General features: G+C 40.1%; 2 protein-coding genes across 5 annotated transcripts; one reads left to right on the forward strand and one right to left on the reverse strand.

Moving 5' to 3' along the window:
• The first annotated feature begins 410 nt into the window (after nucleotides 1–410).
• Nucleotides 411–12,210, forward strand: LOC147148330 (myosin heavy chain, fast skeletal muscle-like). The gene is made up of 41 exons (XM_086029379.1): nucleotides 411–434; nucleotides 543–579; nucleotides 1,144–1,365; nucleotides 1,448–1,591; nucleotides 1,690–1,846; nucleotides 1,947–1,974; nucleotides 2,052–2,157; nucleotides 2,512–2,604; nucleotides 2,689–2,752; nucleotides 2,832–2,930; nucleotides 3,023–3,126; nucleotides 3,258–3,396; nucleotides 3,492–3,610; nucleotides 3,793–3,942; nucleotides 4,040–4,210; nucleotides 4,293–4,596; nucleotides 4,941–5,005; nucleotides 5,103–5,190; nucleotides 5,342–5,459; nucleotides 5,528–5,651; nucleotides 5,782–5,922; nucleotides 6,012–6,263; nucleotides 6,343–6,585; nucleotides 7,524–7,700; nucleotides 7,771–7,916; nucleotides 8,003–8,093; nucleotides 8,169–8,558; nucleotides 8,662–8,788; nucleotides 8,875–8,993; nucleotides 9,069–9,265; nucleotides 9,535–9,718; nucleotides 9,818–9,983; nucleotides 10,097–10,221; nucleotides 10,304–10,612; nucleotides 10,702–10,905; nucleotides 11,007–11,132; nucleotides 11,218–11,388; nucleotides 11,461–11,565; nucleotides 11,651–11,746; nucleotides 11,860–11,991; nucleotides 12,108–12,210. The coding sequence occupies exons 3-41, from the start codon at nucleotides 1,159–1,161 to the stop codon at nucleotides 12,126–12,128; spliced, it is 5,802 nt and encodes a 1,933-aa protein (XP_085885505.1). The 5' UTR covers nucleotides 411–434; nucleotides 543–579; nucleotides 1,144–1,158; the 3' UTR covers nucleotides 12,129–12,210.
• Nucleotides 12,211–14,299: 2,089 nt separating this feature from the next.
• Nucleotides 14,300–22,283, reverse strand: syt19 (synaptotagmin XIX). 4 transcript variants are annotated; one of them, XM_086029382.1, is made up of 9 exons: nucleotides 22,083–22,283; nucleotides 19,528–19,747; nucleotides 19,356–19,405; nucleotides 18,024–18,080; nucleotides 17,651–17,833; nucleotides 17,184–17,333; nucleotides 16,801–16,920; nucleotides 15,340–15,451; nucleotides 14,300–15,235 (listed from the first exon to the last, which is right to left on the reverse strand). In XM_086029382.1, the coding sequence occupies exons 2-9, from the start codon at nucleotides 19,727–19,729 to the stop codon at nucleotides 14,928–14,930; spliced, it is 1,182 nt and encodes a 393-aa protein (XP_085885508.1). In that variant the 5' UTR covers nucleotides 19,730–19,747; nucleotides 22,083–22,283; the 3' UTR covers nucleotides 14,300–14,927. The 4 variants fall into 4 exon arrangements, with proteins under 4 accessions (XP_085885508.1, XP_085885509.1, XP_085885506.1 ...); XM_086029383.1 differs by having other exon boundaries at nucleotides 18,030–18,080; nucleotides 22,083–22,282; XM_086029380.1 differs by having other exon boundaries at nucleotides 19,356–19,429; nucleotides 22,083–22,281.
• Nucleotides 22,284–23,868: the final 1,585 nt, after the last annotated feature.

A 23,868-nucleotide genomic window follows, 5' to 3' on the forward strand; every position in this document is an offset into this window, starting at 1 on the left:
TTTGCATCAAAATACATTTGGAACTGGAAAAGTTATAATCAAACAACTGTCCTAAGCCATAAGCTGCCACAGCTGTCTTGACTGAAAAAAAGGATTGCATGCCAAGACACGTTAAATTGTGTTAGTTGTGCATTCAAGTCCAGATCACATTAGTAAGAGTACAAGGACAAGGAAATAGTCTCTGTTTTATGTTAATGAATAATGACGACAATAAACAAGAAGATATTGATTGCTAGACAACATATAAACAAATTGGAAAAAAAATGTCACACAACATGTTTCCATAGATGCTGGCTTTCAAAATCTGCCACACCACATTTGGTTTGTGTTCCTTATTTAACTCTTGCCATATAAGCAAACGACACTTGGTATAAAGGGAGAACATGGGGGCTGAGGCATTGTGTGGTGGAGGAGCCTGAAGACCCCAACGTGTGGTAAGTACGCATAAAACCGCTCTCTGCTGGGGTGCAATTAAACATATACCTAACATTTTAATACATATAGTACTGACAGTAAAAAAAAATGTCATTTGATTTCAACAGGATTGTGACATTCAACTATTTAAAGGATAGACAGTAGGTATGAACACTGTTCAATTACTTTGCATGGATAATCTTAAATATAGTAAGTTAGTGGCGGCACAGTGGGCAGTTTGTTAACACATGCGTATTGCTGCCCAGAGTTTGCATGTGCGCCCCTTGCTTGTGTGGGTTCTCTCCAGGTACAACTGTTTCCTCCCACATTCCGAAAACATGCATGTTAGCTTAATTAAAGACTCTAAATGATCCTTAGGTGTGAGTGTGAATGGTTGTTTGTCTATGGTTGTCCAAATGTGCCCTGCAATTGGCTGGCAACCAAACCAGGGAGTACTGTTCCTCTCGCCTGCAGTTACCTGGGATAGGCTCCAGCACACCTGCGGCCCTAATGGGGGTGATTGGTATGGACAATGAATGGTTTTAAGAGTAACACTGCTTGCACAGTATGCTGATCTAATATCAAGACATTGGTGAATGTGACTCCATGTAGAACTAGAAATCCCAACTGTGAGAAGAAATTGATTATTTGGTTGAACATCATGTTGGTAAAATATGAACTAGAGATTTGATATTAATTAATCAGACTGTAATTTTAATGACCACACAGACATAAACCACCACCATGAGTACCGACGCAGAAATGGCCATTTATGGCAAAGCTGCCATATACCTCCGTAAACCCGAGAAGGAGAGAATTGAGGCTCAAAGCAAACCCTTTGATGCCAAGTCAGCCTGCTATGTGACCGATGCTAAGGAGCTGTATTTGAAGGGAACAATCCTCAAGAAAGAGGGTGGTAAAGTCACCGTCAAAGTCTTGGACACTGAGGAGGTTGGAATCTTCTCTTTTTGAGTTAAACTCATGTGCTAAAAACATGTCATAGGTTCTCACTATGTCTTATGTCTTCTTCTAGGAGAAGACAGTTAAAGAAGATGATGTCACTCCAATGAACCCTCCCAAGTTTGACAAAATTGAGGACATGGCCATGATGACCCATCTCAATGAAGCCTCTGTCCTGTATAACCTCAAAGAGCGTTATGCAGCATGGATGATCTACGTAAGGCAATCTGCTCAATGATTATCAGAATTGTATACATGGATGGACATACCTTTAAAGCATACAATTAATGTTTGTATACATTGCATCTCTGTCAGACCTACTCTGGGCTGTTCTGTGCCACTGTAAACCCCTACAAGTGGCTCCCAGTGTATGATTCCGAAGTTGTGTCTGCATACAGAGGCAAGAAGCGTATGGAGGCTCCACCCCACATCTTCTCTGTCTCTGACAATGCATATCAATTCATGCTTACTGGTATGTAATAGAAGAAGCTGAACATGTATAAGTTCATCATTATTTGAGCTGTATGCTGTAGAAATGCTATATTATTGATTTCGTGTTTATGTTTGAACAGACAGGGAGAACCAGTCTGTCTTGATCACGTGAGTTATTTCATTTTCATTTGTAAACTAAGAAATGCTTGTCAACAATTTTTCACAAGTTTGTCTCTATTCCCCAGTGGAGAATCTGGTGCTGGAAAGACTGTGAACACCAAGCGTGTCATTCAGTACTTTGCTACAATCTCAGTTGGTGGTGATAAGAAAAAGGAACAGAACAAGTATCAGGTAAATTCATTCAGAAGAAAAGACCATTTGTTTTGAGAAGTTAAAGGGGAAAATCAACTCAAACATATGTTTTTATATAAAATCTGATTAATATTGTGTTAGTGGAATATGAGTTAATCAGCAAAATCCACCCCTTTTTAGCCATCTCAGGGGGCGGCCATTTTGTCACTTATGCCCCCTGATATGGCTTAAAACAGGTGGATTAACTCTTATTCCACAAACGCAATATTTATCAGAATGCCTTGTTTCAACTAGTGGGTTTGCATAGAACATATTCTTGAAAAAAATATGTTTGGGTTAACTTCACTTTAAGGTTAATCTATTTGCTAATGTTAATTCTACATTTGATTACAGGGCTCACTTGAGGATCAGATTATTGCTGCCAATCCTCTTCTGGAAGCCTACGGTAATGCCAAAACTGTGAGGAATGACAACTCATCTCGTTTTGTAAGTGTAGTAATTGCTACAGAATAATTATTTTTACATTTCAGCAATGAATGAATCTAATAAAAACTGGTACGTTTGAAACAGGGTAAATTCATCCGAATTCATTTTGGCACAACCGGTAAACTGGCTAGTGCTGATATTGAGACATGTAAGTGCACAATTCACACTGTGAAAATGCTTAGGCTGTAAGACAAGCATGAGAGATTGATTCCATAAAATAATTGCAGATCTGCTGGAGAAATCCAGAGTGACATTCCAGCTTCCTGATGAGAGGGGCTACCACATCTTCTACCAGATGATGACTAATCACAAACCGGAGCTGATTGGTATGGATTGGTATAGTTATTTCAAAATACAAGTCACATACTTCAATGAGAAAAGCTGAAAATTGCTAAGTCTTACATTTTTTCCCCCACAGAAATGTCACTGATCACAACCAACCCTTATGACTTCCCTATGTGCAGTCAAGGACAGATCACTGTGGCTAGCATTGATGACAAACTTGAGCTGGAAGCCACTGATGTGAGTGATTATTTTTCAGATTATCAATAATGTAAAGAAATAATCACATGCTAAAAGCAACATCTGACAGCATAATTGTATGTTGTTGTTTTGAATCTTATGTTTTGCATGAATAACTTTTTTACACACAGAATGCCATTGATATTCTGGGCTTCACTAATGAGGAGAAGATGAGCATATACAAAATGACAGGTGCTGTCCTTCACCATGGTAACATGAAGTTCAAGCAGAAGCAGCGTGAGGAGCAGGCAGAGCCCGATGGCACAGAGGGTAGGTGGAAAAAGTAGAGGAGTGGCATATTCTTGCTGTCAGACTTATTCTGTTGAACAAAATACTTATTAACGGTACTCTATAAAACATTTCAGATGCTGACAAGGTTGCCTACTTGTTGGGTCTGAACTCCGCGGACATGCTGAAGGCTCTATGCTATCCCAGAGTGAAAGTTGGAAATGAGTTTGTCACCAAGGGACAGACTGTACCTCAGGTAACATCGATCAAAACTAATCATAATAATATTTTTTTAAAAAACAAAAAAACACACACACACATTAAAGGTAGCACTTAATGTAGGCTTAAGTATGTGACAATTTACTCTATTCATGATTGGGCTACTTGTGACACAGCTCTAAATATAGTACTGGCTCTCAAAGTTGATATTTGTTTTAGGTGCTGAACTCAGTGACAGCCCTTGCCAAGTCCATCTATGAGAGGATGTTCTTGTGGATGGTCATCCGCATCAACCAGATGTTGGATACTAAACAGTCAAGGCAGTACTTCATTGGTGTCCTGGATATTGCTGGCTTTGAAATCTTTGATGTAAGCTTCATTCATGTGAAAAGACGAACTCATTTTTAGGACAATGGTCAATGTGGTAACTAGTAAATGATTGGTGACATAAATTGTTCTCACATAGTTCAACAGCATGGAACAGCTGTGCATCAACTTCACCAATGAGAAGTTGCAACAGTTCTTCAACCACCACATGTTTGTCCTGGAACAAGAAGAGTACAAGAAGGAGGGTATTATTTGGGAGTTCATTGACTTTGGCATGGATCTGGCTGCCTGCATTGAGCTGATTGAAAAGGTATGCATTTGATTCAGATTTGGTTATTGACATGAACTAAACGGAATCACCTAAAGTAAGCTTCTTCTTCGTTCTCTTTAAGCCCATGGGTATCTTCTCCATCCTTGAAGAGGAGTGCATGTTCCCCAAGGCCACAGATACATCATTCAAGAACAAGCTGTATGATCAGCATCTTGGCAAATGTAAAGCATTTGAGAAGCCAAAGCCTACAAAGGGCAAGGCTGAGGCCCACTTCTCCCTGTTGCATTATGCTGGTACTGTGGATTACAACATCGCTGGCTGGCTGGACAAGAACAAGGACCCACTGAATGAGTCTGTAGTGCAGCTCTACCAGAAGTCTTCAGTTAAACTCCTGGCTTTCCTTTATCCACCTGCTGCTGCTGAGGGTATGCTGATAAAACAGGTTAAATATCGTTGGCATCGGGAGGAATCCTTGTACCTCCTAAATCATCACTTTTCAGGAGCCCCCCAAAACGACTTGTTTGTTCAACCATATACATAATTAATTACATTGTCAAAGAGAACAAGCCATTTTCAACAACTTTAGAAAGGTCAAAAATTCATAAAAGCAACACCCACATGTGTGGACTGACCAATAGTATAGATTTGTGGAAAAAATAGGAAATTTACCAAATTGTGACACAGGAAGATTTGGCCCGACGCCAACAATCTAGTAAATGAATATTAAATGTGATTCTAATGCTACATCTCCCTCTAAAATGGTGAGCAGAAGCTGGCAAAAAGGGAGGCAAGAAGAAGGGTGGTTCCATGCAGACTGTATCTTCACAGTTTAGGGTAAGGTCTAGTTTGCAAAAAGAAATGTGATTTTCCATCGCACGTTGGATTGTATCGACATTACATTATATTAACATTCACTGTTTTGTACTTTCAGGAGAACTTGGGCAAACTAATGACCAACTTGAGGAGTACCCATCCTCACTTTGTGCGTTGCCTGATTCCTAATGAGTCAAAGACTCCAGGTAATGTATGCATATTATATAAAGTCATATCTATGACATTATAAGTTATACTGTCATAAATCTTTAGGGCATAACACCTTACCTCTAATGATTTGTAGTTGGGGCATGCCATTGTTAAAATAACCACTATGCAATGTTCCCTTTTCCATAGGTCTGATGGAGAACTTCCTGGTCATTCACCAGCTTAGGTGTAATGGTGTGCTTGAGGGTATCAGAATTTGCAGGAAAGGTTTCCCCAGCAGAATCCTCTACGGTGACTTCAAGCAAAGGTATCATTCACAATATTTTTTATCAGCAACATAATAGTGATGGACCAAATTACTTTCACAATAAAAAGATACAAGGTGCTGAATGCCAGCGTCATCCCTGAAGGCCAGTTCATTGACAACAAGAAGGCTGCTGAAAAGCTGCTCGGGTCAATCGATATTGACCACGACCAATACAGATTTGGTCACACCAAGGTAAACAGCTCTTGCCTGAACAGATTGTCCATTTCACGAAAAGATTTTTAAGATTTCTAGCCATTCATTAGTGGGTTTTTAGTTTAGTCGAGATATCAAGTTGGTGTTTTTTTCCCCCCAATCTGGTTAGGTGTTCTTTAAAGCAGGTCTTCTGGGTACCCTTGAGGAAATGAGAGATGAGAAGCTGGCAGCTCTTGTCACCATGACTCAGGCCCTCTGCCGTGGTTACCTCATGAGGAAGGAGTTTGTGAAGATGATGGAGAGGAGGCATGTTAAGAATTCTATAAACACACTCAGGATTTGTCCAAAAAATAAAAATAAAAACACAATGCATCAATGAAAATGTCCATATACAGGGAGGCCATCTTTACCATCCAGTATAATGTGCGGTCATTCATGAATGTCAAACATTGGCCATGGATGAAGGTGTACTACAAGATCAAGCCGCTGCTGAAGAGTGCTGAAACAGAGAAAGAGCTGGCCCAGATGAAGGAAAACTATGAAAAGATGACATCTGATTTGGCTGCTGCTCTTGCCAAGAAGAAGGAACTTGAGGAGAAGATGGTGTCTCTTCTTCAGGAGAAGAATGATCTGCAGCTGCAAGTTGCATCTGTGAGGAACAAGCCACTGACCGATTTTGTTTGTAGGCAATGCTTTGTGTGATTAAATGTGTTTGGTCAATATGAAACAGGAATCAGAAAATCTGTCTGATGCTGAGGAGAGATGTGAGGGTCTAATCAAGAGTAAGATTCAATTGGAAGCCAAACTCAAGGAGACAACTGAGAGGTTGGAGGATGAAGAGGAAATCAATGCTGAGCTTACTGCAAAGAAGAGAAAACTAGAGGACGAATGCTCTGAGCTCAAGAAGGATATTGATGACCTGGAGCTTACCTTGGCCAAAGTGGAGAAGGAGAAACATGCCACTGAAAACAAGGTGTGCAATACATACATACGCGCACACACAAACACACATATACTTATATAGCAGAGTGTCACTGGTGTGGTTGTGACGCGTCTTTATCAGCTGATGTTCCAAGAGGGCGTGACTTGGAACATCAGCTGATAAAGACGCGTCACAACCACACCAGTGACACTCTGGGGAAGGCGTAAGTACACGCTGAAACATGTCAGGTAATTAAACGACCTAAAATCACGATTTTCTGTTATATATGAACCAACCAAAATATAGATAACAAGGAAGACAAAATGAACTTAATACAACTAGGAAGCAGAAGTGCAATTGAAATTTGAATTGCATGAAATAGAATTGAAACTCCATGAAATTCTAAGAAATTCGTGCTGTATTTAAAAATGAAGCATTTATATAAGCCTTTTTACAACATGATTTAAATATTATTGTAAGGACTTTATGGAAACAATACTTAAAGATAGTAAATAGTAAATTGTAGTCATTGTTTTTTTTTAATTTACATAAAAAAATAAAACAGATTATTAAAATTGAAACACTTTCAAATGGTTTGATATGATGGTAGAACGGCACTTCTTTTCCCAGAATATCTTTCTTTATCTAAGTCTGTAAAATGGCTGGCCAAACATTTTGGACATTTTGTTTGGCAAACATCCGACATATGATGAGGATGCATTTCTCTGAATTACATTGAAATTAATTCCACTTCCTGTAATTCAAATTCAAATTGAATTTCACATCCTGTGTGGTGGAGTCAATTCATATTCAAATGAAATTGAATAGAATTCTGAAATTCTGAATTTTGCCCAGTCCCGTTTTGAACCTTGTAATAATCATAATCATCATAATCACCATTATCATCATCATCATCATCATCATCATCATCATCATCATCATCATCATCATCATCATCATCATCATCTTATTCTTTGTTTCAATTGTAGGTGAAGAACCTGACTGAGGAGATGGCTTCTCAGGATGAGACCATTGCAAAGTTGACCAAAGAGAAGAAGGCCCTTCAGGAGGCTCATCAGCAGACTCTTGATGACCTGCAGGCTGAGGAAGACAAGGTCAACACTCTGACCAAGGCCAAGACCAAGCTTGAGCAGCAAGTGGATGATGTAAGTTATGAGAAGTCATTTGCGATACAAAAGCAAGATGTCATAATGACTAAATAATATTACTCTGCAGCTTGAGGGTTCTCTGGAACAAGAGAAGAAGCTGCGTATGGACCTAGAGAGGGCCAAGAGGAAGCTTGAGGGAGACCTCAAACTAGCTCAGGAATCCATCATGGACCTTGAGAATGACAAACAGCAGTCTGATGAGAAACTTAAAAAGTAAAAGCTTTGTTCTCAATTTCATCATACAATATTAGCAATCACTTCCAAAGCAAGACATCACTAACTATGAATACTCTTCACAGGAAGGACTTTGAAATCAGCCAGCTTCTTAGCAAGATTGAGGATGAGCAGTCAATGGGTGCCCAGCTCCAAAAGAAGATCAAAGAACTTCAGGTAGCATATGCTCAATGGTTAAATTTGAAAAATGAAGACCGCATTAAAAAGTAAAACAATAACACGTCCTTACAGGCCCGAATTGAGGAACTGGAGGAGGAAATTGAGGCTGAGCGTGCTGCTCGCGCCAAGGTTGAGAAGCAGAGAGCTGATCTCTCCAGGGAACTTGAGGAGATCAGTGAGAGGCTGGAGGAGGCTGGAGGTGCCACTGCTGCTCAGATTGAGATGAACAAGAAGCGCGAGGCTGAATTCCAGAAGCTGCGCCGTGATCTTGAGGAGTCCACCTTGCAGCATGAGGCCACTGCTGCTGCTCTGCGTAAGAAGCAAGCTGACAGTGTTGCTGAACTGGGTGAGCAGATTGACAACCTTCAGCGTGTCAAGCAGAAGCTTGAGAAGGAAAAGAGTGAATACAAGATGGAGATTGATGATCTCTCCAGCAACATGGAAGCTGTTGCTAAAGCAAAGGTGAACTTATGTTACACTTAAATATATAGGCAATTTACAGTATATAAATGAATCTAATTCTGAAAGTTGATTAGTGATACTAATGATATTTTCAAACTTCTAGGGAAATCTTGAAAAGATGTGCCGTACTCTTGAGGACCAACTTAGTGAACTGAAGACCAAGAATGATGAGAATCTGCGTCAGCTCAATGACCTGGGTGCACAGAAAGCCCGTCTTCTGACAGAAAATGGTACGCATGTAACAGCAAACTACATTGGTAGTTCATAAGTGAAAAAGTAAACATACACTAACGCCACACGATGCTGTTCAAACAAGGCGAATTTGGCCGTCAAATTGAGGAAAAGGAAGCTCTTGTGTCACAGCTGACCAGAGGTAAACAGGCGTTTACCCAGCAGATTGAGGAACTGAAGAGACAGATTGAAGAGGAGGTCAAGGTACGAAACGACACCCTCAACAACAATTTTGTTTCAAGATAAAAATGTGCTCATCGAATATATTTGGGTTACCAGGCCAAGAATGCTCTTGCGCATGGACTGCAATCAGCCCGCCATGACTGTGATCTCCTGAGGGAGCAGTTTGAGGAGGAGCAGGAGGCCAAGGCTGAGCTTCAGCGTGGAATGTCCAAGGCCAACTCTGAGGTGGCTCAGTGGAGAACTAAGTATGAAACTGATGCCATCCAGCGCACTGAAGAGCTTGAGGAAGCCAAGTGAGTATGATTTAAAATTGAAGCATTACTACATACTGACAGCAAGTTTATTTCAGCTGTCTTTTTAATTTCATTTGACATGGATAGATGGATTTATTTCTTATTTTCTTATTAAAGCCACTAGTGTTTTAGGGAGCATCATTCTTTGATAGTGCAGTAACGTGATCAAAATTAGAATACTATGTAATTACATGTTGCAGGATGAGGTAATTAGTGTAAAATCTATTTTTTGGGATTGATATTTTTCACTGAGAAACTTTTCAAAACAGGAAAAAGTTGGCACAGCGCCTCCAAGAGGCCGAGGAACAGATTGAGGCTGTGAATTCCAAGTGTGCTTCCCTGGAGAAGACCAAACAGCGACTCCAGAGTGAAGTGGAAGACCTCATGATTGACGTGGAGAGGGCCAACGGGCTTGCTGCCAACCTTGACAAAAAGCAGAGGAACTTTGACAAGGTACAACTTATACCATACCAAGTGCTCCCATGACATACAATGACAAAAGATAAATAAACATGCATTGACCACTTTGTTCTGTATAAACTGTTCAACTAGGTGTTGGCAGAGTGGAAGCAGAAGTTTGAGGAGGGTCAGGCAGAGCTTGAGGGAGCTCAGAAGGAGGCCCGTTCTCTCGGCACTGAGCTTTTCAAGATGAAGAACTCCTATGAGGAAGCTCTTGATCAACTGGAGACCATGAAGCGGGAAAACAAGAATCTCCAGCGTGGGTTTTACACAGAGTTTGACAACTTGTAGTTCTTGTATATTCTCCATGCAAAAATGTGGTGGAAGAAAGAGTCCCTTTCTTAATATAAAACTCTCTTCGTCTCATTGTAGAGGAGATCTCTGATCTGACTGAACAGATTGGCGAGACCGGAAAGAGTATCCATGAACTTGAGAAGGCCAAGAAACAGGTGGAGACAGAGAAGTCTGAAATACAGACAGCACTTGAAGAGGCTGAGGTGAATCCAATTAATGCAGACGGAGCAAATCATTGCTTATAATCTGAGTGCAAAGATTTATATTTTATTCTCAATCATGTAGGGAACTCTGGAACATGAAGAGTCTAAGATCCTGCGTGTCCAGTTGGAGCTCAACCAGATCAAAGGAGAAGTTGACAGGAAGCTGGCAGAGAAAGATGAGGAGATGGAGCAGATTAAGCGGAATAGCCAGAGAGTGATTGACTCCATGCAGAGCACTTTGGATTCTGAGGTCAGGAGCAGGAATGATGCCCTGAGAATCAAAAAGAAGATGGAGGGAGACTTGAATGAGATGGAGATTCAGCTGAGCCACGCCAATCGGCAGGCTGCTGAGTCTCAGAAGCAACTGAGAATTGTCCAAGCACAGCTGAAGGTATTGCAGTGTGATGAGCTACAACCCGTGCGGCGATCACCGTTCCTTCGTGTTGCCATCCATTCACTTCATACCTTGATTTTCACCAGGATGCCCAACTGCACCTCGATGATGCCGTCCGAGCACAGGATGACTTGAAGGAACAAGCTGCTATGGTGGACCGCAGGAATGGCCTTATGGTGGCTGAAATTGAGGAACTTCGGGCTGCTCTGGAACAAACAGAGAGAGGCCGTAAAGTTGCTGAGCAGGAGCTGGTGGATGCCAGTGAACGTGTTGGCCTTCTGCACTCTCAGGTAAATAATATAATAGTTTGTGTGTTTTTTGATTCAACACTCAAGCATTTGATATAGGTTATGATTTGAATGACTTAATTTGAATTTTCTTCCTGTCTCAGAACACAAGCCTTCTTAACACGAAGAAGAAGCTTGAGTCTGACCTTGTCCAGATCCAGAGTGAAGTAGATGACACAGTTCAGGAAGCCAGAAATGCAGAGGAAAAAGCCAAGAAGGCCATTACCGATGTATGTTTTCTCATCATAACTTTGTCTTATAATGACTTGATTCTCAATCATTTTCGAATAAAAAAAACAATCTTGTCCTTTCCAGGCCGCAATGATGGCTGAGGAGCTGAAGAAGGAACAGGACACTAGCGCGCATCTGGAGAGAATGAAGAAGAATCTGGAGGTTGCTGTCAAGGACCTGCAGCATCGCCTGGATGAGGCTGAGAATCTGGCCATGAAGGGTGGCAAGAAGCAGCTTCAGAAACTTGAGTCTAGGGTAAGACACTTAAGTCAAAATACTCAAAGCAAGTAAAAACTACGGCTACTAAATTGGAACAACAATCCCCAGGTGCGTGAGCTTGAGACAGAGATTGAGGCAGAGCAGAGACGTGGAGCTGATGCTGTTAAGGGTGTCCGAAAATATGAGAGGAGGGTGAAGGAGCTCACTTACCAGGTACATATCATTTAGCATGCATATGAATTAACCTAAAATTTGATGTACTTTATTCAAACTTGCAAACCTGATTTTTCTTTCACAGACTGAAGAGGACAAGAAAAATGTAGTCAGACTGCAGGATCTGGTTGACAAATTGCAGCTCAAGGTGAAGGCCTACAAGAGGCAGGCCGAGGAAGCGGTAAGGATGATTAAGAAAATAATGTGCAATGTACATATAAAGAACACTGGTAAAAAATTTGGCCTGGACAGTTTAATGTATTTCCAACTTAATTTTTCTGTCTGACTTTCCAGGAGGAGCAGGCCAATGTTCACCTGTCCAAGTGCAGGAAGGTCCAGCATGAGCTTGAGGAGGCTGAGGAGCGTGCTGACATTGCAGAGTCTCAGGTCAACAAACTAAGAGCCAAAAGCCGTGACACTGGCAAGGTAATTACGAAAAAATTTAGATGACTAATGTCCATCTTAGAAGATTACTGTGTAGGCGTATTGTCTTATGCAATATAAAATTCATTTTTAACTTTAAGCATTATATTTTCTTACAGGGGAAGGATGCAGCTGAATAAAGTAGACTCTTCAGTAGGGTGTTTCAACTCATATAATATGATGTGAAATATACCACAATAAAACTCTTTGGAATTAATAAAACATTTTTATGGTGTTTTTTTGTCTCAGATTTTTTGGAATTACCTGATCTGAAGATTTCAACATAATTAATCTATTCCACCTGGACAAACTGTGCAAAGGTCCACCATCTCCAGGAAAAGTAAAAACCCAATTAATATTTCGGCGACAAAAATGGTCTTGAGACTTGCCTCATTCCAACCACTCTCTGGAGCTAATATTCTAAACTCAATGCAATAATCAGCAACGGACTGCAAGCCTTGATGTGAAGACATCAATTTCTTACCAGATGTGCGGCTGCGAATAGATTGAACAAAAACCATGCGAATCTCCGAGATAGGATTCTAAAATGATCAATTCAGACTCCCAAAGAGAGTTGGCCCACTTCCCCGCGCTGCCTTTGAGCAAATTAATTACATAAATGTGGCACGATCCGAAGTAAAACCACTGGGCTATTAGTTGACAACTAACCAGCAAATTACGAGGAACTGGCTGCATGCTCCTACTTCCCCCGTGTAATGCTCTCGTGTTTACAGTATTACTCATGTTAAATGGTTCTCATGTTGAGGTTGAGACCACAGCAGGTGGTGCGTTCTCCCGTTGATTGGCGGTAGGGGATTAGGCTGGAGAAGAGGCACCCTAATTTAGCTTGGTGGCCATCGAACCAACGTTGGCAGAAAGGCTCTGAAGACTTAATTGAAAAATTCATCATGTTTGTCAAGAAGCATACCGTGAGAGCGCGGACGGTCTGTCGAAGATACTCAGTGTCTGCTGGATCCATGTTTTAGGCCAGAACGTACTGTGACATGTGAAGCTCGTGTTAGGGCCCAGAAGCGGACACTGACATAAAAGTAACAAACAAATAAACAAAGGACCGAAGTGACAAATAAGCAAAAGATCAGCACGCAAAATGTTGAGGCTAAAAAAAAGAACAAAGAGGAGATCACTACAAATGTAAAGTGCTGGGAGAACCTAAGAATGAGCTCTCAAAAATGGCAATGTAATGAACTACTACACAACTACTACACAACTTACTACACAATAGGGGTGTCCCGATACGATATTGATATGGGCCAAAAACACACTATCATATTATATCGGTTTACATCCAAAATGTCCAATTTCATCACTCATATACAATTAGAATACAATTATTATTAGGGTTACCTAAAGATCCTTTAATTTAGTCTGTATTTATTTTATTCAAGTGCAGGACATTCTCATGTTTGTTGAATTATTGTGACCCAAATGTTTGGAATAAATGTACCCTATTTTCTCATACCTACTATTGCTGACTATGGTTCTTTGTTTGAATTGTATCACTTGATCAAGTCTTTCTGAACATTTCATACCAAAAAATATAAAAGCATGTACTATCATACCTGCTAATACCGTATCGGACCAATATCGGTATCTGACAGTACTATAGGCTTCAAGATTGTATCGTATTGGAAGTGAAAAAAGTTGCATCTGGACCTCCCTACTACAGAGTAGGTAAGTTCAACAAAGGATGATATCAAAAACTTGGAATGAGGAAGAAGAAAAAGACTTGGTAGTTACCAAGTCTTTTATGCAAGTAGGAGTATAACAAGAGGGTGTAAAAAGCCGTTCTGGCGAGGAGTGGAAGTCAGACTAAAACATAAATGATCAGGGTGATGAATGATAGGGAACAGCTGCGCCAGGAGATCAGCACTAGAGGCTGACATTTTTTTCGGGAATCCCACGAGTCACGGCAATTCCGTGGGATGGAATTCTATTTCACCTTTAATCACAGGACTGGGAATGTACAGGATAGAAAGATTGCGAGAGAGCCCATGAGGAAGAGGGGAGGATAAAATGTTTTTTTGTTTTGTTTTTGTTTTGTTTTGTTGTAAATGCAGCTGACCACCAAAATGTAAATGTACGTGAGTGGGAGTCATTCTGAATGGCAGCAGGATGAGGTGTGAGTAATTTTCACCAGGACGGAATGGGACAGGATTTTATTTATTTATTTATTTATTTTTAAACTATTTAACTTTTAACAACACCCAGACCTGAAAACAAAACAAAGACAAAGGCCAAAAGAGGAAACAGAAATGAAAGAATTTCAAAATAAGAAGGAACAAACAATGACTCACAACAAGTAATTTTATTCAAGAGAGCCTTCTGTTTGTTGAACCCTATTCATTGTTCTGCACCAATATGACACAGTCTGTTCCTGCATTATATTACAAGCAAGTTTTCTGAAACCTGGAAATGGGCATCAAGGCATTTTACTCAAAAGCATTTGTAAAGTCTGAAATTTAATTCCTTTTAACAATATTTTTAAGCACATATCACAACTGTTTGGGATTTTTTTTGGTAATAGTTACATCATTTATCAACAACATTTAAAACACATACCTCAAAAAGTGCACATTGAAGTGATTTAAATACAGTACGTACCGCGTTAGGTGAAATAATCATTGAGTTTGATTTGTTAAGGCAATAACAACATTTCATCATTTTGAGCCACTAGAGGGGAGCAAAGGCTTGTTACCAAAGCACAAAGGTTAGTCATGGTGCGAACATCAGAAGTGTCAGGACAATGTAAAAATGTCATCAATACAGTAATCTCTCCAAAAATATTACTGAGTTCAGTGTAAGACTTTCCTGGATGACAGGAAGAAGAAATGTGGTCAAAGTGGTTTGTGAAAAGCATCACCCTCTATTCAAAAAGCAAAATAGGCATCCAGGAAGTGTAAAAGATGTTGAAACATAACTCAGATAAGTAGAGCATGCCACTTGGCTATGGGCTGACGAACTGAGCGGAGCACAAGTTCCAAGTGTTCATTTTCTGAATTATTGTCTTTCTTCACAGTTAACTGTCCAATCATTTTCTTGGATGATTTCCTACTTGAGTAAGTCTCAAAGACAGAGACCAAAATTTTAAACTGTTGCACTGGAAATTGCGGCAAGGAGAAAACAAGAACTTCATTGAACACAGTCACTGTACCATGTACTACTGTGGAGGTTTTCTGGTGCTTCAACTTGCACCGGTTGCACTGCACACTGATCCTGACATAAAGGACTGTACAACACAAGGAATGTGCATTAGAAACAGAACATTTTCTTTTATTCTATGCTCTGTTATCAAAGCTGATAGCTACAACTGTGTCCATATTTGTTTGTTACCTGCATCCACGTGTAGCTCCTTATGGTCTGTACGAACCTTTAGCACTCCAACCTCAATCCTCTGGGAAGTCGGAAGAAACCTCAGTGACAGGAGAACTTCCCCGACAAGATCCTGCCAATTGAGAGTATGTGTGTGTGTGTATATATATATATATATATATATATATATATATATCGCAGTCTACTTCCTGTGAGCGCCTGTCTACGAAAATATGACCCATTATGTTGGGTTTAACTCAAAGTTTGGTCTACTTTTTGAAACACATTTTTCCCCAGACCATTTTGGTTAAACTCCATATTGTAATACTTTTGGGCATTCAGCTTTGGAGGGTTCCTTCTAATGCACAGATGGCCGACTCTGGTCCTTGAGTGCCGGTACCCTGGATGTTTTATTTGTCTCCCTGCTCTAACACACCTGATTCAAATGATCATGATTGTTATCCAACTTTTGGAGAGCTTGCTGATGAGTTGTTCATTTGAACATCCAGGATACCGGCCCTAAGGACCGAAATTATGCACCCCTGCTCAAATGGTATTAAAAAAAAATCAGAAGGAATTAAATTGACAAAACTATATTTTATTACTTTGAGCTTCTTGACTAGTTTCTATTGTTGCGTGGTATAGTGGTTAGGATTCGGCGCTGAGCTCGGTTTCGATGAGTGGTCAGAGAAGCAAATGAAAAATTCTGAAGGAACTTTTACCAGTCCATTTATCTTTAATGTTCACTATTACTAACATTAACTACCAGACAGTATATTCTCAGTTGAACTATTTAATAGGTGCCAGAATGATCGGGATACGGTCATGGAGCCTTATTATGCTAGATGCGGAAGAAGGTCTGTCCTCTCCAAAACGATCCCTATTCTTATTCTGCTTTAGTCTGCATAACCTCAACTATGTATTGATATCTTCCTGTGTATGACTCCACAGTCTTAATTGGTTTCAACTGGTAATTGTGCTAGAGATAAGGACGGCCAAGCAAGGAGAAAGGTCACAGCGGCACAACGGCCGAGCTCAAGCCACCTATCGAATTACAGTATGTGCCTAAAAGGCCTAAACTAACAATAGCTTTGAATGGTGGGCTGTTAGCTAGAAAAAAAAAAAAAAAAAAAAAAAAACAATGTGGGATTTCTGAATTTGTATATACAGTACAATGTGTTTAGTTAATGAAAACACCTGAGTTTTCCTGATGCTCTGGTTGTTTGGGTTGCTAGAGTTAGAATATTACTGTACATAATGCAATAGCGCTCAATTTGGACAGTTATTGTATATTGTACACTGTATGTGCCTTGAATAGTTTTATAATTATATTCACTGTGGCAGGAGGATGGCAATGTAAGGTTACAAAAAAAAACAAAAAAAACCCACAAAAAAATTCCTCTGCACACATCTTAAAATACCACTGGGCCTATATGACAGTTTCACCCGTAATCTGTCTGTTCAAGTGGGTCTTATTTTTACCTTCTGGGGAGTGTCGAGCTTTCCCTTTAGCTCCAGAGGGTATGAGATATTGAGATGTCTTAGAGGCACCCTAACCTCTCCCAACGCTGTGTGTCTGGAGAATTTATCAAAATCTCTCACCTGACACGAAAAAATAAATGGGGGTCACATTCACTGCTTGTCAGACATGTTACAGAACCAACTTGAACAAGCATAGTCATACAGTACATACGAGGTTTTAAATATTTAGAATATCGTCTTTACTTTATACAGACTATAGACTGTCCGAGGCAATAATCTTTCTTAAAAATCATCATAGTCTCACATTCAGAGCATCTGAAATAAAATACATCTTTTCATCATACTGACAATGTGAAATGTGTTTGTAGTGTATGTTAGAGAACCTCCATTCTGAGGTAGATGTGATCCAGCTCCTTTTCATCACGCAGAATACAGGTGAACTGGTCTCCAAACAAGGGGTTACAGGTGCCTTTTACAATGCGAGTCCGCCAGTCCTGCAGCACTGTGCGCAGGGAAAGTGGTGTCCCTTCACCCTAACAGGATCAGTAATAGAAGGTTACTGTTGAGTACGGGTAGATGGAAAATGGAATCTGCCATACAATTGCCACTGGCAATAATAATCCAGCCATCCATCATCCAAAAGGTGTATCCTCATAATGATAATAATAATAATAATAATAATAATAATAATAATAATAATAATAATAATGATAATAATAATAATAATAATAATAATAATAATAATAATAATAATTGTTATTATTATTATTATTATTATTATTATTATTATTATTATTATTATCATTGTTATTATTATTATTCAATTAATAATCAAATGGATAGGATCTACCATTTCATCAATGTAGGGCCCCTCCATCTCTGATCCGGTCCATAGAAGCTTCAATTGGACAAACAGCTGGAGGCTGCCAGTTTGCCTTTGCTGCTGAAGCCCCTCAACCTCCAAGACAGTAACCACAAGATGGTGCTGCTGCGCGTCATAGTATACAGAATAGTGGAGCCATCCTTGAATCTTCTGTAGGCGATATAGGTACAGTATTTTATACATATAATTTTTTTTAATGTTTGCAAGGTTGGACATAAAAGGTTAGCATAATATCAAACAGCTTTTCCACAAAGGACAGCCATTAAAAGGCATCCCATCGAGTGTAAAATGGTCTAATGAGATGAGATACTAAGAAGACGTAAGAACAGTTAAAACAAACTTTAACCTCTCCTGCTTCCTCTGTGGATTCCAAGATCTCCGTATCAACATCCACGACCTGCAAAGTTTGAACATTTGTTTGAACAAATACAGAGTTCTCATGAATATTCCTGTTCAAAGAAAGTTGTGCCTGTTCAGTGAATCCCTTCTGGCTACTCTTTCTAGACAAACACAAACATCCATCCATTATCGATACCGCTTATCCTCACAAGGGTCGCAGGGTGTGCTGGACCCTATCCCAGCTGTCTTTGAGCAGTAGGCGGGGACACCCTGAATTGGTTGCCAGCCAATCGCTGGGCACACAGAGGCAAACAGCCGCAGTCACAATCACACTTAGGGGCAATTTAGAGAGGCCAATCAACTTACCATGCATGTTTTTTGGAATGTGGGAGGAAACCGGAGTACCCGGAGAAAACCCACGCAGGCACGGGGAGAACATGCAAACTCCACACAGGGAGGTCGGAGCCGGGAACGAACCCACGACCTCTGAACTGCTAACCGCCTCACAGGTCAGAGGTCGTGGGTTCGAAATTGTAAAATTAAACAACCAGTTACAGTAACTCTTTTATCTGCGTATTTCTCAAAGTGTGTCTATGAACAAACAGTTCAGAATTTGCCCAATTTTAACATCACAATTTACATACAGTAATAAAAAGTTACCATTTCCTTTAAGTGCCTACAATAACTGTATCCGTTTGTATATTTGTGTTCAGCAATATATCCACTGCACACTAACTGACAAGTTGGCAAGTGCTGCCTCAACAAATGTGGAAAAAGTCTGGTTTTCGCTGATCTTTGCCAGCTCACCATTCTTCTCAGACTCTGGTCTGTTTAAGAACGAAAGGAGGCAATACAGCCTTTTATTAAGACACCCAAGAATTGTTTAAATTGTGAGAAAAATGGTTAAACATTGTCAGCTTTAGTGCAAAAATATAATTTACATTGTTATCCATGAATATAACCAATAAAAACATTCACCCCCCCAAAAAAAGTAAGGCATATTATTTTTCTTGATAAAGATGACATTTATTTCAGAATATATAAAAAATAGATATAGTGGCTGAGTGTTGTTATGAATTTCTGACTTCTCAGCGAGGCCTGGTGAATCATCTGAAATTTGAAACAACTTTTCCCTATTTGTAAATGTTGAGATGCGGTTGAAAAGGTCTGCATCAATGCATTTAGGAAAGCAGGAAGATCTGTTTTCGTTTCATGACAGGTGATGTAATACATTTGTTAAGCACTGTAAATTATTGCACTGTATATGAACCATAAATGTTCCATTCAAATAAGGTCACCTCAAATGAAACTGTCCTTTGTCATGACTTCTCACCTTGATAGTAGGAATTCCCTGGTACTGTCCTGTTATTTCAGCTACGTTATCTGTGTACAGCAAATCACCATTCACTACAGTAAAGAGCAGAACCAAAAATGTTTTTATTTGGTTAATGTTTTTATTATCACATCATGTTTGGTATAAATCTACCGGTAATCCTTGCGCTCACCTGCTTGCGGGTGAGGGGGTGTGGCAGATGGGCGTTTGAAGCATCTAATGGCCTGCCAGGCCAAGATACCCAGTGCCACCAGAAGAAGAGCAACTGACAAGCCCAGGATGCTGTATTTTACTGCATCTGAGAAGGGAAACCTCAATGCTGCAGATGGCAGAAACCCTTCAGAGGTAAAATAGTCCAACGGAAGGACCATCATATTCTGTCTCCATGTGGGCTATAGAGCAGTAAAGCACAAGATTATGTAAAAAGGATCATTGTCAGACCAAATATTTTAGAACAGTTAACTACACTTGACACTAGTCAGAAAAGTAGAATTTACACCAATTTGAAAAAATGTTAACTGGGTACACTGCAGCTGTTACCCTAAATGCAAATGGTCAATACAGAATGTTCTTTGTTATGGAAAACACAATTTATAACATTTCTGCCTTGTGCACAACTACCTTGGATACATTTTAGAACTCATGTGTTCAATATCAGACAAACCATAGGGGTAGCTAGCTCACCATTTTCCTAGTGTCTGTTATAGTCACCCTGGAATAACCGAAACACAGTTAATTTGACATCTCAACATGCTTCAACAAGGTCTGTCAACAAACTGTGATTTAGCCTATTTTCATTAAATTAAATTTGAATAGTTAAGTATTTGACGTTATTCAGTTTTTGGTTTCATTTTTGTTTATGACATACAGTTTTTCTACGACTGTGCCATCATATCTGAGCCATCTCTGCTAGTTTTTATTTTTTAGACTTGCAGGGACTTTTGAGGTTCACCCTTGAGTGGACACCAACCAATTTGAAAAAGAAAAACACTAAAGCTTACATTCACACCTATAGGCCATTTAGAGTCTTCACTGAGCCTCACTTGCATGTTATTGGAATGTCGGAGGAAGCTAGAGGACCCAAAGAATATGCAAACCCCAAACAGGAAAACCTGGACTGACATTTGATCAGCCTCAGAACTATGCTAAACATTAGTTCCATCATTCTGCCGTACATTTAATTTTATTTTTAATCGCTCATTTATATCAGGTGGTCATCAAACGACTCGAAGACTAGTGTACTATTAAGGGTGGAATTTCTTTTCAAACAATCGAATTCTATGGCCATTTCGGCTGCTGAACACAAATCTGACAATCATTTTGACCTACAATGAAGTTTAAATTGGTTCCCGCCATTTTTTTAAAGAATAGTGGGAGATTGGCTTTAAGGGCATATTCTTTTTGTAAGGTGCATAAAAGTGATGTGTAATATTTCTTTATACGTTTTTGAGGTTGCTGAGTTCAAATATCACCATATTTAAGACACTAGGGGTATTGGGAGGGTGGTATCTGCAAAAAAATAATTTTACCTACCTACCAAAATTGTACAGAAAACACATACTTTCAGCTTCAGATGAATGCAGATAATGACCATTGCATACAGTGCTTAATTTTAGATGCTCACTTTTTAGAGCAACTCACCAACACTGTGGCTAGAACAAGACAATCACGCAGTGCCACAAGTGCAGCGTACATGTATATACACATATATATATATATATATATATATATATATATATATAGATATATATATCCATCCATCCATTATCTGTACCGCTTCTCCTCACAAGGGTCGCGGGGCGTGCTGGAGCCTATCCCAGCTGTCTTTGGGCGGGGGACACCCTGAACTGGTTGCCAGCCAATATATATATATATATATATATATATATATATATATAGATATATAGATAGATAGATAGATAGATAGATAGATAGATATCATTTTTGCTGATTTTTAAGGATTTGTATGGGAAAATTGTGATATTTGGGGATTTTGGCAGCCATTTTGGCAGCAATTTTGCAAATTCACTTTGAACCAAAAGCTGATGCAGTCTGAAACCAAAGAACTTGTTTTAAGTACCCCAAATTGCAACAGAATCAATGACTAATTTCCTAAAACATTTTTTTAAATTCTACTACCCCTATTACTGTGGTATAGGACCATTTCCTTATCATTACCTTTGTTTGCTGGTTGGCTTAAAGAATACTGTAGTGTGAAATGTGTCATTTTAATAGGTTTAAGCTACCAAATGCTGTATGGTTACTAATTGAGGCTGACATATTTGTTTACTTTGCATAAGAAGCAAACGAGCAAACCAAAGAATCCAAAGGACAAAAAAATACAAAATGTATGTCTCCTCAAGTTCAAGGACCCGCACATGTGTTAAACGTCACCAGCAAGACTCATAAAGACACATGAAAAAAAAATCACAGCAACGCACAGACCATTTTAGACCGCTGCACAATAGAAAATGTTAATCTTGGTATTCTTAATGTTCATTTGACTGTCCTACATTGCAATACAGGTTACACAAGTCCTTCCAAAAGGACCACAAACACAGTACAGTATCCTGTCAAGTGTATAACTACATCAAACCACTTTAAAGCAAATATCAGGTCCAAATCAAGATGAAGTTCACATTATTAATACAATGTCCATGACATCAAATAAATAAAAATAAAATAGCTCACGGAAACATAGCTAAATTAAAAAAAACAAACACTTACTTCATTCACCAGAAATCAAGATGATTATAGGGAAGTAGCTCCTTCACCCGGACTGGCTGTCAATACATGGTACATCTTTTTAAAGAATTTAGGCGTTTTTTCAGCAGAGAACTTATTAACACTTCTTCCTCATTCTTTGAGACAAGGCACACTCCCTTCCTCCAAGCTCTTCAAACGCATACTCATCATACAAACAAATGGCAGGACGAGTTCCCGCACACACTTCTGGGCAAACTAGTTAGTTGAGATCTTGTTGACAATTTAGGGAGCTAAACATAACCTGATTGCCAGATCTTTCTTTCTCTCAGGTTAACTTTCCCATCAGACCTGTGTTTAGATTACATTTACAAACTCCTTTTATTAGACACACGCTACATATCATACGTACAATGCTGTGAAAGTGTCTTTGCCACCTTCGTGATTTTTGGTTTTTTGCATTTCACACTTGTTTCCCATCATCAAACAAATTCAAATATTAATCAAAGACAACAAAAGTAAACACAAAATGCAGTTTTTCAAATGATTTTTTTATTAAGGGAGAGAAAAATCCCAACCCACATGGCCCTGTGTAAAAAATGATTGGCATAACTTTGCTATGGTATTTCTACAGTACAAGCGTTTAGATGTTTAATCTGCTGATGTCAACAGGTGACTCGCCCTAGCCTGACCCACAATTGACGCACTGATTGGCAACAATTAATCCCAACCAGCTGCAGGTGCGCAGCCTGGGCCAAGGGGACTCTGATTGGAGGACAGGGTACACGAGTTGTGCTCTTAAACCCCTCTCTGTCAGCCAGTGCGGGAGTGACACAGGTGCAACACGTCGTGTGAGAGGGCGGAAGTGACTGCTGCACCGCACCGCACCGCACCGCACCGCACCGCACCGCACCGCACCGCACCGCACCGCACCGCACCGCACCGCACCGCACCGCACCGCACCGTCCATGGGGAAGGGTGATTTTTTTGGACTGAGGACCAAACACTCGACGAGTGACGGAGTTCTTACCGACCTGCTGGTTCGAGTCACCCCACTCCCGAGCTGCTGCCCATCCGCCATTCCCTGACGTGCTTGCCTGCCTTGTGTGGATGTGGACTGCGGGTGGTCCCTCAATTGAACTCCTTTTTTTATTCTCTAGTTTTTAAATGCATGTTGTGGTGTGAGTTTTAATGCGACGTTGCTGTGAGGTCTTCGCCGCAGGCTCTGGACCGAGGTGGCACTGGACAGGGTTGGCAGCTGGATTGATCGGGACCTTAAAGGCCCACGATACCCACTGATTGAGGGGGGAAAGTGGCCTCCAAGAGCCTGGCAAGAGACTCCCACGGCGCCCAACAGTACCTTCTATTCAAAGGACTGGTGTCACTAGAATAAATAAAAGAAGCAGATTGCTGATCCTCTGTACTCTATTGACGTGTGTCATTCCTTGGGGCAAACGGGTACACAGCGGTTGGCCGCGATAATAATGCACCAGACTTATATGGTGTTTTTCTGTAACACACTCAAAGTGCCCACCATGGATACACTTTATGAACTCTGGTGTGGGCAAACAACATACAGTATGCAGCTACAACGACACATGACTCGGACAAAGCAGGATTCAAACAGCGAACCCTTCGGTTACTGGACGACCAGCTGTACCTCCGGAGCCATGGCCACCCAGTATTTTGAGATTTTTTGGTATTTTACTTAAATTGTGTACCTTCTTGTGCTTCTCCCTTGTGCCTATCACAAAAGACGACGGAGCATTATTGGAAAGTTTGAAAAGTATTTGGTGTACGCATCCTTGTG

This window comes from Filicampus tigris, chromosome 4 (genome assembly GCF_054856515.1).
Source record: "Filicampus tigris isolate MCC_2025a chromosome 4, RoL_Ftig_1.0, whole genome shotgun sequence".
NCBI classification, from domain to species: Eukaryota; Metazoa; Chordata; class Actinopteri; order Syngnathiformes; family Syngnathidae; genus Filicampus; species Filicampus tigris.

Coding starts and splice junctions, on each gene's coding strand:
- LOC147148330 (XM_086029379.1), top strand. CDS start 1,159: ATGAGTACCGACGCAGAAATGGCCATTTATGGCAAAGCTGCCATATAC. Junction 1,975..2,051: donor AACCAGTCTGTCTTGATCAC/GTGAGTTATTTC, acceptor TCTATTCCCCAG/TGGAGAATCTGGTGCTGGAA. Junction 8,994..9,068: donor AGATTGAAGAGGAGGTCAAG/GTACGAAACGAC, acceptor TTGGGTTACCAG/GCCAAGAATGCTCTTGCGCA.
- syt19 (XM_086029380.1), bottom strand. CDS start 19,729: ATGATGGTCCTTCCGTTGGACTATTTTACCTCTGAAGGGTTTCTGCCA. Junction 17,334..17,650: donor GGCCCTACATTGATGAAATG/GTAGATCCTATC, acceptor TGATCCTGTTAG/GGTGAAGGGACACCACTTTC. Junction 15,236..15,339: donor GGAGCTACACGTGGATGCAG/GTAACAAACAAA, acceptor TGTGTTGTACAG/TCCTTTATGTCAGGATCAGT.